The sequence below is a fragment of the Dendrobates tinctorius genome, unplaced genomic scaffold (assembly GCF_039654945.1).
Source record: "Dendrobates tinctorius isolate UK_male_01 unplaced genomic scaffold, ASM3965494v1 ptg000064l, whole genome shotgun sequence".
NCBI classification, from domain to species: domain Eukaryota; kingdom Metazoa; phylum Chordata; class Amphibia; order Anura; family Dendrobatidae; genus Dendrobates; species Dendrobates tinctorius.
Genome location: NW_027361732.1, coordinates 53,204,117 through 53,218,809, shown reverse-complemented (window position 1 = coordinate 53,218,809; position 14,693 = coordinate 53,204,117). Strand labels below are relative to the sequence as shown.

Here is a 14,693-nt window from a genome sequence, read left to right as displayed (position 1 = left end):
CCATCTTTTCTCCCTAATCCAGCTAATGAGAAGGAAAAGAAGCTTCACACCTTGGATGTTAGGAAATGCCTCATAGAATATCTGGCAGTTACCGATCCCTGGAAAAAAGATAATGCCCTGTTTGTCTCCCATCAAGGCCCTAGGAAAGGTTGTAGAGCGTCAAAAAATACACTAGCCAGGTGGATTAGAGAAGCGATCTCAATAGCATACACCTCAAAGGGCAGGTCGCCACCCCGGAAGCTGAGGGCGCATTCCACCAGAGCCATGGCGACCTCGTGGGCCGAGAGATCAGAAGTTTCCATTGACCAGATATGTAAGGCGGCTACTTGGTCCTCTCCGAGCACCTTTTTTAGTCATTATAGGCTAGACTTGGGTGCTTCCACAGACCTCTCCTTTGGTATAAGGGTGCTGCAGGCTGTAGTCCCTCCCTAAATAGGTTTACTCTCTGTAATTCTCTCAGGTGGTGCTGTCATGGACGACCGATAAAGTCTTAGTTACTCACCGGTTAACGGTGTTTTTCGGAGTCCATGACAGCACCCGTATATTCCCTCCCTTTAGTTTAATTTGGGTGTGCACTTCTTCCTCTTGTATGTACACTGGTAAGGAATAGTTGTGTAAAAGTATTGTATATAAATTATGCTATTAACCATTGTGGTCCTCTTGTGCTCTGTAATCCAACTGATGCGTGGGAGAGGTGCCGCCCTTTTGTATCTGTAGGTTTCCTGTTCCTGAAGGGCGGATCCCCTCTCTCAGGTGGTGCTGTCATGGACTCCGAAAAACACTGTTAACCGGTGAGTAACTAAGACTTTTTCTAGGCAAATATTGACTTTGCAAGTAATTGCTGTTAAACTGATCACTCTTTATAACATTCTGGAGTATATGCAAATTGCCATTAGAAAAAATGAAGCAGTAGACTTTGTAAAAATTAATATTTGTGTCATTGTCTAAACTTTTGGCCATGACTGTACTGTGGGAAAAGTGCCCCGATGCAGTGTGGACCTAGCCCAGCACATCTAATGAGGAAGATGCTGCTGTATAACAACACACACCAGCACAACACTCTTTTTGGCCTAGGCCAGGTTAAAGTGGTTGTCTTTCAGGCAGGTGCAGACTGTATTCTCTCCTCCAAGAGCATCTGGTCAATCATGCAAATCAAACTATAATCGGAGTGAGTTTTGCATGATTGATCTGATTCAGATGATGGAGAAAACAATTTCTCCATTTTGTCAGTCCATGGAAATCAGATTGCACTTGGACTGCTCTCGGATAACATCTAACAGTTTCCACAGACTCATTACTTTGCGTGGACAAGTAAGGTCCGAATATCTGATTAGACTTGGGCATACTGCAATTTCCCCCCCTCCCCGGATCGCCTCTGAGGAAAAAATTGGACATGTGCACAGACCCATAGGATACCATTGGTCCTAAAATACGGCTATGTTCACGGGCGCTTAGGTTTGGTGATAACTTTTTGGTGGTGGTCCGACTTATGGGACGTGTACCAATCGTCAGAACAGTACTTTTATCTCCGTTAGAATGGAGCAGTGAACATGTTCAACTGCTGCTACATTCATTTTCTATGAGGCTGCACTCAGCTTTTTCTGGCGGCCCCATATACTGTAGAGTGAATGACGCTGAGTTTGGGAGTACGACTCGCTGATCCTTTTTGTAATTGGTATAAAAGACCCCCAATCAGATGAAAAGTGTAGGACCTAGTGGTCAGACCCCCCCCCTCTTACCCCTCCACGATCCTGCAGATTGATGGTAACAACCCCTTTAATGAGCTCAGCGGAGACTACTAATGTGATGTGAGCAGGTAATTGTGCAGTGTTCTAATGCATTGTAAATAATGGCAATGTTACTGCTGTAAGGGTATGTTTCCACGGTCAGTAAACGCTGCGGATTGGACACGGAGTACAGCCGTAGCGTCCAACCTGCAGCAGCCAGATGTTACAGTTACAGCTACAGCATAGTGAATGGGTTTTTATGAAATCCCATCTCCATTATGCTTGCAGGGACACCTCCGGCTTCCCTGCGTATACACACATTTATCTTGCGGAGACTCTCAACCCAGGAAGTTGACACTTCTCTAGTCAAATGGGCTCTTAAACCTTCAGGGAGGCTGATGCCTTCTGACTCTTAAGGTACTGTCACACTTAGCGATGCGCCAGCGATCCCGACCAGCGATATGACGCTGTCAGGATCGCTGGTGCATCGCTAAGTGGTCGCTAGTGAGCTGCCACACAGGCAGATCTCACCAGCGACATAGCAGGGGACGGGGGTCGCTACTTACCTGTCACACTAGGCGATCCTGCATCCTCCCGCCCGCGTCCACGCTCGTTTCTCCACAGGAAGCTGACGACGAGAAACAGTCCTGGCCGTTCTCGCGCGATCAGCGATAACCAGCGGGGGAGCGGGTCGTAGATAAGTATCACACACAGCGATATCGCTATAACGTCACAAGTTATAGCGATATTGCTAGAGATATCGCTTAGTGTGACAGGCCCTTTAGGCTAAAGAAATTACCAAAGTAATCCATCTTGCGATGGTGGCTTTAGAGGCTTTCTTTCCTTTATTTCTATCCCCAAAAAGGATGAACAAGTTTTCATCCTGCCTCCAACTACGAGTGGCCCCTAGGTATTCAAAACTGCCTGACTGACGTCTAACGCGTGAAGGGCCCGCTCCTTTTCATTTGAAGGATTCTTGCAAAAGGAAGGCATAACGATTTTTTGGTTTCAATTCTGACATGATGCTACCTTTGGTACAAAAGGCGGGGTCTAATTTTAGGATTATACGATCCTCCCAAATTCGAAGATATGGGTCCCGAGTAGACGGGGCCTTAATCTCCCCTACTCGTTTTGCCGTAGTGATGGCCACTAAAAAACACAGTTTTTTTGGTCCAGACAGAGATGGGCATCTCTTCCCCTGGAACATAAGGCTCATCTGATGGCCATCTGCCCTGAAAAATCCTTCCCTCCAGGTTTGCTCCCCATCCCCACTTGATGATGTCCCTGGTGATCACGACATATGGAGAGTCGATCCGAGGGATTCCCACCTTCAGGTTTTTCTGGCTGAGTCCATCAAAGTAGTGATCTTCTTTCCACCGGGGATAAGGACATTGTTCCATCGAGTGAGGACTGACGCCGATCCCAGACTGACAGGACAGAGCTCTTGAGTGGAACTGTGCCCACCGGACACAGGAGATGCAAGCCGTCATGAAGCCAAAAACTTTCATTACAGACCCGATGGAGACACAACTTCTCAGGAGCTCTCTGACCCTGCTCTTCACTGATTCCTGTTTCTCTACTGGTAAGAAGGATGTTCTGCAACCGGAATCCAGCAACACACCCAGGAAAATCTTCCTTCTCTCTGGTATCAAATCTGACTTCAGTCTGTTTATAATCCAACAGAAGAATTCCATCATGGCTATGGTCTCTTCTCTGTGCCGACGAAATTCTTCCGCCGAACTTGCCACCAGGAAGAAGTCGTCCAAGTACCGTACTATGAAAATCCCCTGGTTCCTTATTTAGGCCACCACTTCTGATGCCAACTTGGTAAAAACTCGCGGAGCTGAAGCCAGGCCAAATGGAAGGCGCCAAAACTGGAAGTGGCAGGTTCGATCCGGTAACTTCACCGCAACCCTCAAGTATTTTTGGGACGCTGGGTAAACAGGAACCTGGTAGTAAGCAGTTTTCAGGTTGAGGGTGCACATTAAGGCATCTCTGTCTATAAGGTGAACTGTAGATTTTACCAACTCCATCTTGAATCCCTTGTATTTGACTCGAAGGTTTAAGGGCTTTAGGTTTATTATAGTACGAGACTCTCCTGATGGTTTTATGATGGAGAACAGAGAGGAGTGGTGACCCTCACCCGCCTCTGCCTGGGGAACTGGGACTATGACAGCTGAGTTGATGAGCTCTTTTAAGTCTGCCAACATAGGGAAATCTGCCGCCATGGTAAGGGGTGCGATAAACCTTTTGGGGGGGGAGGAGCAGCAAACTCTATTGCATATCCCTCTGTTATGGTCCTGAGAACCCATCGATCCTGGGTAATTTGGTACCAATTTGCTGCAAAGCATTTGAGTCACCCCCCGATCAAAATGGTGTCATTGCCTCCTAGGTCTTGAGCTTGACCCAAATAGGTAAACCTTACTCTTTCCCCCTCTGCTGTAGGAACTGTTGTAGGATTCCCTACTGGATTTCCCTTGACTCTTGTACTTGGATTGTTTCCGAGAGGGGCCTGCCTTCCAAAAGGACTGGTTCCTTCTAGACCTGTCTTCCTGGAACACCTTCTTTTCATCGAAAGCCTTCTCTAAAATGTCATCCAATGCCGACCCGAATACCCTCAACCCGGAGAACGGAATGTGGAGCATAGCTTGTTTTTAGAGGCAATATCCTCCGACCAGGTTTTCAACCATATAGCTCTATGGGCCGCATTGGACAATGAGCTATTTCTAGCAGAGAATCTCACCAATTCGTCAGATGTATTTGCCAAAAAAGCAGTAGTCGATTTAATCAGGGGGAGGGAGGCTATGATATCCTCTCTCGGGGTCTTGTTGGTTAAATGTTCCTCCAGTTGCCCAATCCATAAAAGCATAGACCTGGCAATTGAAGTACTGGCTATGTTTGTTTTGATCAAAGCCGCAGATGATTCTCCAGCCCGTTTCAGGTGATTATCTGCCTTTCTGTCCATAGGGTCCTTTAAACTTGAAGAGTCCTCAAATGGGATGAATTTCTTACTGGCGACCTTAGCAACTGGCACATCAACCTTGGGGATCTCCTCCCAGATCATAATGTCTTCAGGATCAAAGGGTAGATGGCTCTTAGTCCCGAGACAACACCAAGCGCCTCTCAGCATCCTCCCACTCCTCGAACACCATAGCACGAATGTGATCGTTTATCGGGAACACACTCTGCTCCTGCACTCTGAGGCCCCCGAACATCATGTCCTGTCTGGACTGTGGCTTTAGGACCTCTTCCACCTGCATTGTATCTCCGACAACCTGGACTAGCTCATCCATATCCTCAGAAGAATACAGGTAACTTCTGCCCTGTTCCTGACTCTGTTAATACTTCGCCCTCTTCCTCCAGGTCTGACCCAAGGGGTTGGGATTCCTCATCTGAGTTCAGCTCCATCTCCCACCTAGACCTCTTAGCACAAGGACCTGGACTGGGAGGTTGCGGACGAGAAAGGTTGGATATAGAAGCCTGGACCTCTTCCCGAATCGAGGACCTCATCTCAGACAGAAAGAATGGCTGTTCATCCCTTACAACTCTGGTGGTACAAGTTTCACAGCGTGTTCTGCCATAAGTGTCAAGGAGTTTTATGGGGCATCACCCAGTCTTTACAAAGGCTTAGCCAAATTGTTTGGGCATAGGCAGGGGCGTAGCTGGGGTTCCATTATTCTGCACAGCGCAAAGAGAGGAAACAGTTAGGGTCTGTGTGATGTGGACGGGACTGCACACAGGGTACTTACCCCGCCGTCCTGGTCCATCTTGCCTGGATCCTCCATCGCGCTGCTACATGCCCTGTTCCCCACGAGATCCAGGTTACCAGCCTGTTGCCTACCTCGCTGAACCTCCGCATCCCACCGTGGAACACATGCCGACCTTTTGTCCCTGCTTTCGCGTCACCGGAAGTGCAACGGCCTCCTCCACCGTGCGACTTCCGGAAGTAGCGGTGGCCTGCTGACCGGTGTCTGAGCCGAGAGCCTCCCATCGGGAGGAAGCGGCTCTATCCAGGAGCCCGACCGCTCACTGGTCTCTTTGGCTGAGGGACTCCCCACCGGGAAGTTTCAAAGTTTCAGTCCTGGGTTGCTTGACAGCCGAAGGATTGGACGCGCTGCATGATCCCCCTGGGCCCATCCTTTGATAAGCTGCGCTTCTCCTCTCGTGCGTCCCTCCATGCATGGACAGGAAAAACAGTGAAGGGGTGGGGGGGCCTTTTAATCTCTTGTGTGCTTTCCTGTCCCTCTAAGGAGGAGGAGGATGACCTCCATGGTGCTGTCAGGAGGGATGTCCTCTGCACCGTGTAAACTTGGATCCAAAACTCTGAACAACAGTCCATGTGTTTACGTGCAAAAAAAAAATCACAGATGTCTGAATAAGGCTGTGATTACAGATTTGGGTATGTTGAGTGGTGTCACTCTCCGGTCTTCTCTCCTTGTACTCCTCGCAACCCAAGACCAGTTATGCCAGAAGTGGACAGTACTGCCTTTGATGTGTCTACAATGTTTGAGAAAAGGTCAGCGTTCGACCACTATCTTCAATTCCCAGGGGCTGCCGTGTCTGCAGAGTGTAAGTGTCCTCCAGCGACGCTTACACACCCACCCCAGTGGCTGCTTTAAAAAAAAAAACACATACAATTCAAGAAAACATTGATTAAAACAACTTGTTATCCAACCTTTTTTTCTAAAAATTTAAATAGTCTAAAAAACGTGGCAGCTTTCCTTTCTTTGCTTTCCTATATTTATACAATTTGCTTTTCTCCTTTCATATGTATTTCTGCTGGTTACCTTTGGGTACATTGACACAGTTTATTTGTTGATTTTTTTTAAAAACATTTTTTAAACATGAAAAATAAAAAAAAGTTTTGTACAGTTTTCAATTTTGTTTGTGTACAGCGTTGTTTCGTTTTTCTGCCTATAGATTCAGTGGCCAAACTTGAGGCGTGTTTTTTTTTTTTTTTTTTTTTTAGGCAAAAACGCCTCAAAAATTGACATGTTGGATCTTTTTCTGGGGTGTGTATGTGTGTAATATAGTATTTGAAGCTGTTTTCCATGTCTACGGCAAGCTCGCATAAAATACTCCATTCGGACACGCCCTTAGGGAATGTCCAGACCCAAAAGAAAAATTCCTATATGGAATTTCTTGTGGATTTGCTAATGGGCATTGCAAAGGGTAAGATCTGCACTGAGAGTCCACAGAAATATTTTTTTGTAGATATCCGTGTGAATATTTTCCCACAGTGGGTAGGAAACTAATTACACTGTCATCCACTTTGCTACTACTCTAATATGCTATTTATCTACGAGATATAAATCACCCGTACACAAAGACACCAAAAAATAGGTCACAATTATTCAGAATTCCGTCACAAGAGGGGAACAGGTGCAGAAAAACACATGCAGCAGTACATTACAACCAGGCAATAAAGTGACAGTGCTTCAATTTAGAATCAAAATACACATGACCCTTAGTGTGTGGCCATAGAAGAAAAAGTGCCTAGTCCAGCTTAGTAGCACACATGTAAATAGAAACAAACGACCACGACACAAGTCATGATAATAAAGTAATCTAACCCATGGTTGCCATGTACGCCGCACGTGTAGCCCCTACGCGCGTTTCGCGTAGGCTTCGTCAGGGGGCTGTGAAACGCGCATAGGGGCTACACATGCGGCATACACGGCAACCATGGGTTAGATTACTTTATTATCATGACTTGTGTTGTGGTCGTTTGTTTCTATTTACATGTGTGCTACTAAGCTGGACTAGACACTTTTTCTTATATGGCCACACACTAAGGGTCATGTGTATTTTGATTTTAAATTGAAAAACTGACACTTTATTGCATGGTTGTAATGTACTGCTGCATGTGTTTTTCTGCACCTGTTCACCTCTTGTGACGGAATTCGGAATAAGTGTGACCTTTTTTTTGTGTCTGTGTGTACGGGTGATTTATATCTCGTAGATAAATAAAAAATACTCTATTTTTACTATTTAATTTGTGGATTTTTTTACTCTATTTTTCTTTTTGTATACAAAGCATCTTTTGAGTAATTCCATTGCTAGTGCATACAAGGATGTGGTCTTTTTATGCCAGGGCCATTTCTTCTAACGGTGCATATTGTCTGCAGTTGTTTGTTTGCTACTCTAATATGCTGCAGATTTTCTACTAGCAATTGTGGAGGGAAAATCCACGGGTTATACTCTATATGTGAAAAGGCCCTAAAAATGATCTTTTTCTATTTGGCTAAGTTCACACTAGGTGTTTTTGCAGCATTCTTTTGATGCCTTGATTTTCAGCTCGATTTTACAGTACTAGGCAAAGCCTATGAGATTTCAGAAATCTCATGCACACACCTTGTTTTTTTGTCATCAGGATTTTGTGCTTTGCATGAATCTTTGCACAGTGGAGCAGGTCACTTCGTTCAGCGTTTCACCCATTGAAATGAATAGGCGGTGAAAAAATGCAGGTATCGGGTTTTTCTGCATTTTTTTTTTTGTGCCAAAACCTGATTCTGTAGAATGACTTTTTTTTTTTTTTCCCAACACTAAACTTTATCAGCATGCACCGGAGACAAATCTAGCATGCCAAAACTGGCTCGAAAAACCAAGGAAAACATGTTTCTTTTCTGACACGTGATCAGGTTTTTCTGCAGAAAAAAAAAACCGCTGAAAAAAATGCCTGGCGTGAACATACCCTTTGTTTTACCATTTTACCAGGGTTTTTATTTATTTTTTTATTATAGAGTTCCCAAATTTGTACCCAAAAGTTCAGTTATATTAATTAGTGAACTTGTGTTAAGAAATGGATATATTGGCAGATAGGCATATTCCCTGTGTACTGTTATAGTAACCAATCCTCTTATCTGATAATAAAGCACATAGTACCAACATTTCCCGGTTGTCGGCACTGACTTTTTTGGAAGCCTGTGCCTGCTTCTATATATGGGCTGATAGGGCCACGGGGCATGTCATACCTTACATGTCATATCTGACATGAGCCCCTTGTGCGCTCCGCTCATATACACTATATGTACTTTTTACAGTGTATTTAGTATATACACAAATGTAAACTGCTTATCCTCCACCTGGGACACTGATCTTGATATCTCCCTGTTTCTTGATTGCAGGTACGAGAGCCCGTCATTTGTGCCAACTATCATGTCTTCTGTTCCATCTGCATTGAACTATGGTTAAAAAATAACAGCCAGTGCCCTGCTTGTAGGGTGCCCATAACTCGGGAAAACCCCTGCAAGAACATCATAGGTAAGCTGATCTCTGCTCATGTCTTTCAATGTTCATGCCAGACCACTGCCAAGAATATTTGTTTTTGCGGGGTATTCATGCTATCAAGTCGCCCATCAGCAGTTGCTTTTTCTAGTTGCTCACCCATGATAGTTGTCATGGGCAATAGCACACAAAGATTGGGTACAAGGGGGTCTCCCCTAATGAACTCGACAGACTCCTATGAGTCTGAGTCCACCGTTTTCTGTGTTTTGTTTTTTTTTTGTTTTTTTTTTTTTACTGTGCTATTATCCGAATATCCAACAATCTACGGTAGTTGTTTTTTAAATTTTTTCTGGGACCTGCACCCGTAATATGTACACCTTTCCCTGTCCTATACTACGGTACACACACACCTGTCCTTATCATATCTTGTAATAACGTCACATACAGTTGTGTGAAAAAGTGTTTGCCCCTTCCTGATTTCCTATTCTTTTGCATGTTTGTCACACTTAAATGTTCCAGATCACCAAACAAATTTAAATATTAGACAAAAACAACACAAGTAAATACAAAATGCCGTTTTTAAATTAAGATCTTTATTATTAAGGGAAAAAGAAATCAAACCCAAAGGGCCCTGTGTGAAAAAGTGATTGCCCCCTAAACCTAATAACTGGTTGGACCACCCTTAGCATCAACAACTGCAATAAAGCGTTTGCGATACCTGGCAATGAGTTTTACAACGCTCTGGAGGAATTTTGACCCACTGATCTTGGCAGAAGTTTTAAATTCAGCCACATTGGAGGGTTTCTGAGCATAAACCGCCTTTTTAATGTCATGCCACAGCATCTCTATCGGATTAAGGTCAGGACTTTGACTAGGCCACTCCAAAGTCTTAATTTTGTTTTTTCTAAGTGGAGGTGGACTTGTTGGTGTGTTTTGGATCATTGTCCTTCTGTATAAGCCAAGTGTGCTTTAGCTTGAGGTCACGAACAGATGGTCGGACATTGAACTTCAGAATTTTTTTGGTACACAACAGAATTCATGGTTCCATTTACCACAGCAAGTCTTCTAGGTCCTGAAACAGCAAAACAGTCCCAGACCATCACAATACCACCACCATAATATACTGTTGGTATGATGTTCCTTTTCTTAAATACTGTGTTAATTCTATGACAGATGTAATGGGACATACAACTTCCAAAAAGTTACACTTTTGTCTTGTCAGTCCACAGAGTATTTTCCCAAAAGTCTTGGGTATCATCAAGATATTTCCTCACAAAACTGAGATGATTTTTTATGTTCTTATTGCTCAGCAGTGGTTTTCGTCTTGGAACTCTGCCATGCACTTCATTTTTGCCTAGTCTCTTATGGTGGAGTCATGAACTCTGACCTTAACTGAGGCAAGTGAGGCCTGCAGTTCTTTGGATGTTGTTGTGGGGTCTTTTGTGACCTCTTTGATGAGTTGTCGCTGTGCTCTTAGGATACCTTTGGTCAGCTGGCCACTCCTGGAAAAGGTTCATCACTGTTGGTTTTGCCGTTTGTGGATAATGGTTTCCACTGTGGTTCGCTGGGGTCCCAAAGTGTGAGAAAAGGCCATTTAAATTTTTCCAAACTGATAGGTCTCAATTAATTTGTTTGTTACTTGTTCCAGATTTTTTTTTTTTTTTATCGCGGCTCGATGTTTACCTTTTGAGGATCTTTTAGTCTACTTCACTTTGTCAGACAGGGCCTATTTAAATGATTTCTTGATTGAGAACAGTTTTGGCATAATTCAGGCCTGCAAATGGCTAGGGAATTTGAACTCTGCTTCCCAAAGATGTGCTAAACCACAGTTAATTTATGTTTTAAGGTGGTTGGGGCAATCACTTTTTCACACAGGACCCTGTAGGTTTGGATTTCTTTTTGCGTTAATAATAACGACGTTCACTTAACGCCTTTCTGCCATTGGACGTACTATCCCGTCCATGTGCCCTGGGACTTAATGCCCATGGACGGGATAGTACGATCAGCGGCGCTCACACAGGGAGTGCCGCTGATCGCGGCCAGATGTCAGCTGACACCCGGCACTATGTGTCAGGGGCGGTCACGGACCGCCCCCGGCACATTAACCCCTGGCACACTGCAATCAAACATGATCGCAGTGTACCGGGGGTTTAGAGAAGCATAGGCAGGAAGGGGGCTCCCTCCGTGCTTACCTGCAACCCCCAGCGCAGCGCGATGTGCTGCGCTACTCTGGGGGCCTCCTTCCCTGCAGGTCCCCGGATCCAATGTGGCTGCGGGGGCCTTCGGGAGCCTGCAGGGAGGCGGCTTCCTCACTGCCTGCAGAGAGGCATGAGGAAGCCTTGTGCAGCGCCTGTCAAATCGCTGATCTGACACAGCGCTGTGTGACGTGTCAGATCAGCGATCTGACACATGACCATCACTTGATGACCCCCCTGGGACAATATAATAAAGTAAAAAAAAAAAAAAAAAGTGTAAGAATAATTTATTTAAAAAAAATCGCTAAATAAAAAAAAATTCCCCAATTCATTTTTTGGAAATAAAAAAAAGCAAAAACAGAAGTACACATATTTAGTATTACAGCGTCCGTAGCGACCCGCCCTATAAAACTGTCCCATTAGTTAACCACTTTAGCGAACCCCTTAAAAAATAGAAATAAAAAACAAGCAAAAAACAATGCTTTATTATTATACTGCCGAACAAAAAGTGTAATAACGCGCAATCAAGAAGACATATAAATAACCATGGTACCGCTGAAAACGTCCTCTTGTCCCGCAAAAAAAACGAGCCGCCACGCAGCATCATCAGCGAAAAAATTAAAAAGTTATAGCTCGCAGAATAAAGCGATTCAAAAATAATTATTTTTAATATAAAATTGTTTTCATTGCATAAAAGTGCCAAAACATAAAAGACATAAATGGGGTACCGCTGTAATCGTACTGACCTAAAGAATAAATCCGCTTTATCAATTTTACCACGCGAGGAAAGGTGTAAGCGCACTCCCCAAAAGAAATTCATGACATGCTGTTTTTTGTTCATTCTGCGTCCCAAAAATCGGAATAAAAGCGATCAAAAAATGTCACGTGTCCGAAAATGGTACCAATAAAAATGTCAACTCATCCCACAAAAAAATAAGACACATGACTCGGTGGGTCAAAATATGGGAAAATTAGCTCTCATAATGTGGTGATGTAAAAACTATTTTTACAATAAAAAGCATCTTTTAGCGTGTGACAGCTGCCAAACATAAAAACCCACCATAAATAGTAAATCAAACCCCCCCTTTATCACCCTCTTAGTTAGGGAAAAATAATAAAATTAAAAAAAATGTATTTATTTCCATTTTCCCATTAGGGCTAGGGTTAGGTGTGTGTTGGGGTTAGGGTTGGAGTTAGAATTGGGGGGTTTCCACTGTTTGGGCACATCAGGTGCTCTCCAAACACAACATGGCGTCTGAGCTCAATTCCTGCCAATTCTGCTTTCAAAAAGTCAAACGGTGCTCGTTCCCTTCCAAGCTGTGCCATGCGCCCAAACAGTGTTTAAACCCCACATATAGGTATCAGCCTACTCAGGACAAATTGCAAAACAACTTCTGGGGTCCAATTTCTCCTGATACTCTTAGGAAAATTGGGGGCAAAAATATCATTTTTGTGGGAGAAAAAAAAAAAGATTTTTTTTATTTTCACGCCCGGGCGCTATAAACTTCTGTGAAGCACTTGGGGGTTCAGAGTGCTCACCTCACATCTAGTTAAGTTCCTTGGGGTTTTAGTTTCCAAAATGGTGTAATTTGTGGGGGGTTTACACTGTTTTGGCACATCGGGGGCTTTCCAAATGCGACATGGCGTCCGATCTCAATTCCAGTCAAAAAAGTCAAATGGCGCTGCTTCCCTTCCTAGCTCTGCCATGCGCTCAAATAGTGGTTTACCCCCACATATGGGGTATCAGCGTACTCAGGACAAATTGCACAATATCTTTTGGAGTCATGTTACCCTTGGAAGAATAAAAATTGAGGGTGAAAAGATCATTTTTGTGGAAAAAATATGATTTTTTTATTGTACGGCTGTACGTTATAAATTTCTGTGCAGCCCTTGGGGGTTCAAAGTTCTCACCACATATCTAGATAAGTTCCTTGGGATGTCTAGTTTCCAAAATGGGGTCACTTGTGGGGGGTTTCCACCGTTTAGGCATATCAGAGGCTCTCCAAACGTGACATGGCGTCCGATTTCAGTTCCAGCCAATTTTGCAGTGAAAAAGTCAAACGGTGCTCCTTCCCTTCTGAGCTCTGCCATGCGCCGAAACAGTGGTTCCCCCCACATATCAGGTATCAGCGTACTCAGGAGAAATTGCACAATAACTTTTGCAGTCCAATTTCTCCTGTTACCCTTGGTAAAATTAAAAAAATTGGACCTGAAATAATTTTTTTGTGAAAAAAAGTTAAATGTTAATTTTTTTTTTAAAACTTCAAAAAATTCCTGTGAAGCATCTGAAGGGTTAATAAACTTCTTGTATTTGGTTTTGAGCACCTTGAGGGGTGCAGTTTTTAGAATGGTGTCACTTTTGGGTTTTTCTATCATATAGACCCCTCAAAGTGACTTCAAATGTGATGTGGTCAATAAAATTAAAATGGTGTTGCAAAAATGAGAAATCGCTGGTCAACTTTTAACCCTTATAACTTCCTAACAAAAGAAAATATTGTTTCCAAAATTGTGCTGATGTAAAGTAAACATATGGCAAATGTTATTTATTAAGTTTTTTGTGTGCCATATCTCTGTGATTTAAGGGCATAAAAATTCAAAGTTGGAAAATTGCGAAATTTTCGCCAAGTTTCCGTTTTTTCACAAATAAATGCAAGTTTATATTAATGAAATTTTAACACTAACATGAAGTACAATATGTCACGAGAAAACAATGTCAGAATCACTTGGATCCATGGAAGCGTTGCAGAGTTATTACCTCTTAAATGGACAGTGGTCAGAATTGTAAAAATTGGCCCGGTCATGAACGTGCAAACCATCCTTGGGGGTAAAGGGGTTAAAAACTGCATTTTGTGTTACCTTTGTCTAATATTTAAATTTGTTTGGTGATCTGAAACATTCAAGTGTGACAAACATACAAAATAATAGGAATTCAGGAAGGGGACAAACACCTTTTCACACAACTGTAATAGGCCCACCCCTCCTTATACTGTAATAACATCCCATAATAGGCACACCTGTCCTTATACTTTAATGCCATCTCGTAATAGACACAGCTATCCTTATTATATCCTGTAATTACGTCCTATAATAGGAACATCTGTCCTCATTTTATCCTGTAATAATATCACATAATATGGCCACCTGTTACACTGTAATAACATCCCATAATAGGCACACCTGTCCTTTTACCATAATACCATCCCGCAATAGGGACACATGTCCTTATAGCCTGTAATAACGTCCCATAATAGGCAAACCTGACCTTATGCTGTAATAGACACACCTGTCATTATGCTGTAATAATGTCCTGTAATACACACCTGTCCTTTCCATACATATGCTGTAATATTACCACCTATCTTATGCTATAATAGCATCCGGTAATGTGCATCCCATCACTTGGTTGATCTTAATGAACATTTGTCTTTTTTAAATCATATTAACTATGTAACTATATGTTTTGATAACAGAACACGTCTATCTCAACAGCATCCTGCAACGGAGCACACATGTCCCGAAAGCGTCCCTTAGGGGCACATACCGG

At 43.3% G+C, this 14,693-nt stretch overlaps 1 protein-coding gene across 1 annotated transcript in view; it reads left to right on the top strand.

The window, feature by feature from the left end:
• OBI1 (ORC ubiquitin ligase 1) overlaps positions 1–14,693 on the top strand; it is an 83,273-nt gene that overhangs the window by 7,436 nt on the left and 61,144 nt on the right. The window contains exon 2 of the mRNA XM_073580433.1: positions 8,855–8,990. Coding sequence (XP_073436534.1) covers positions 8,855–8,990 — 136 coding nt within the window. The remainder of the gene's footprint in view (positions 1–8,854; positions 8,991–14,693) is intronic.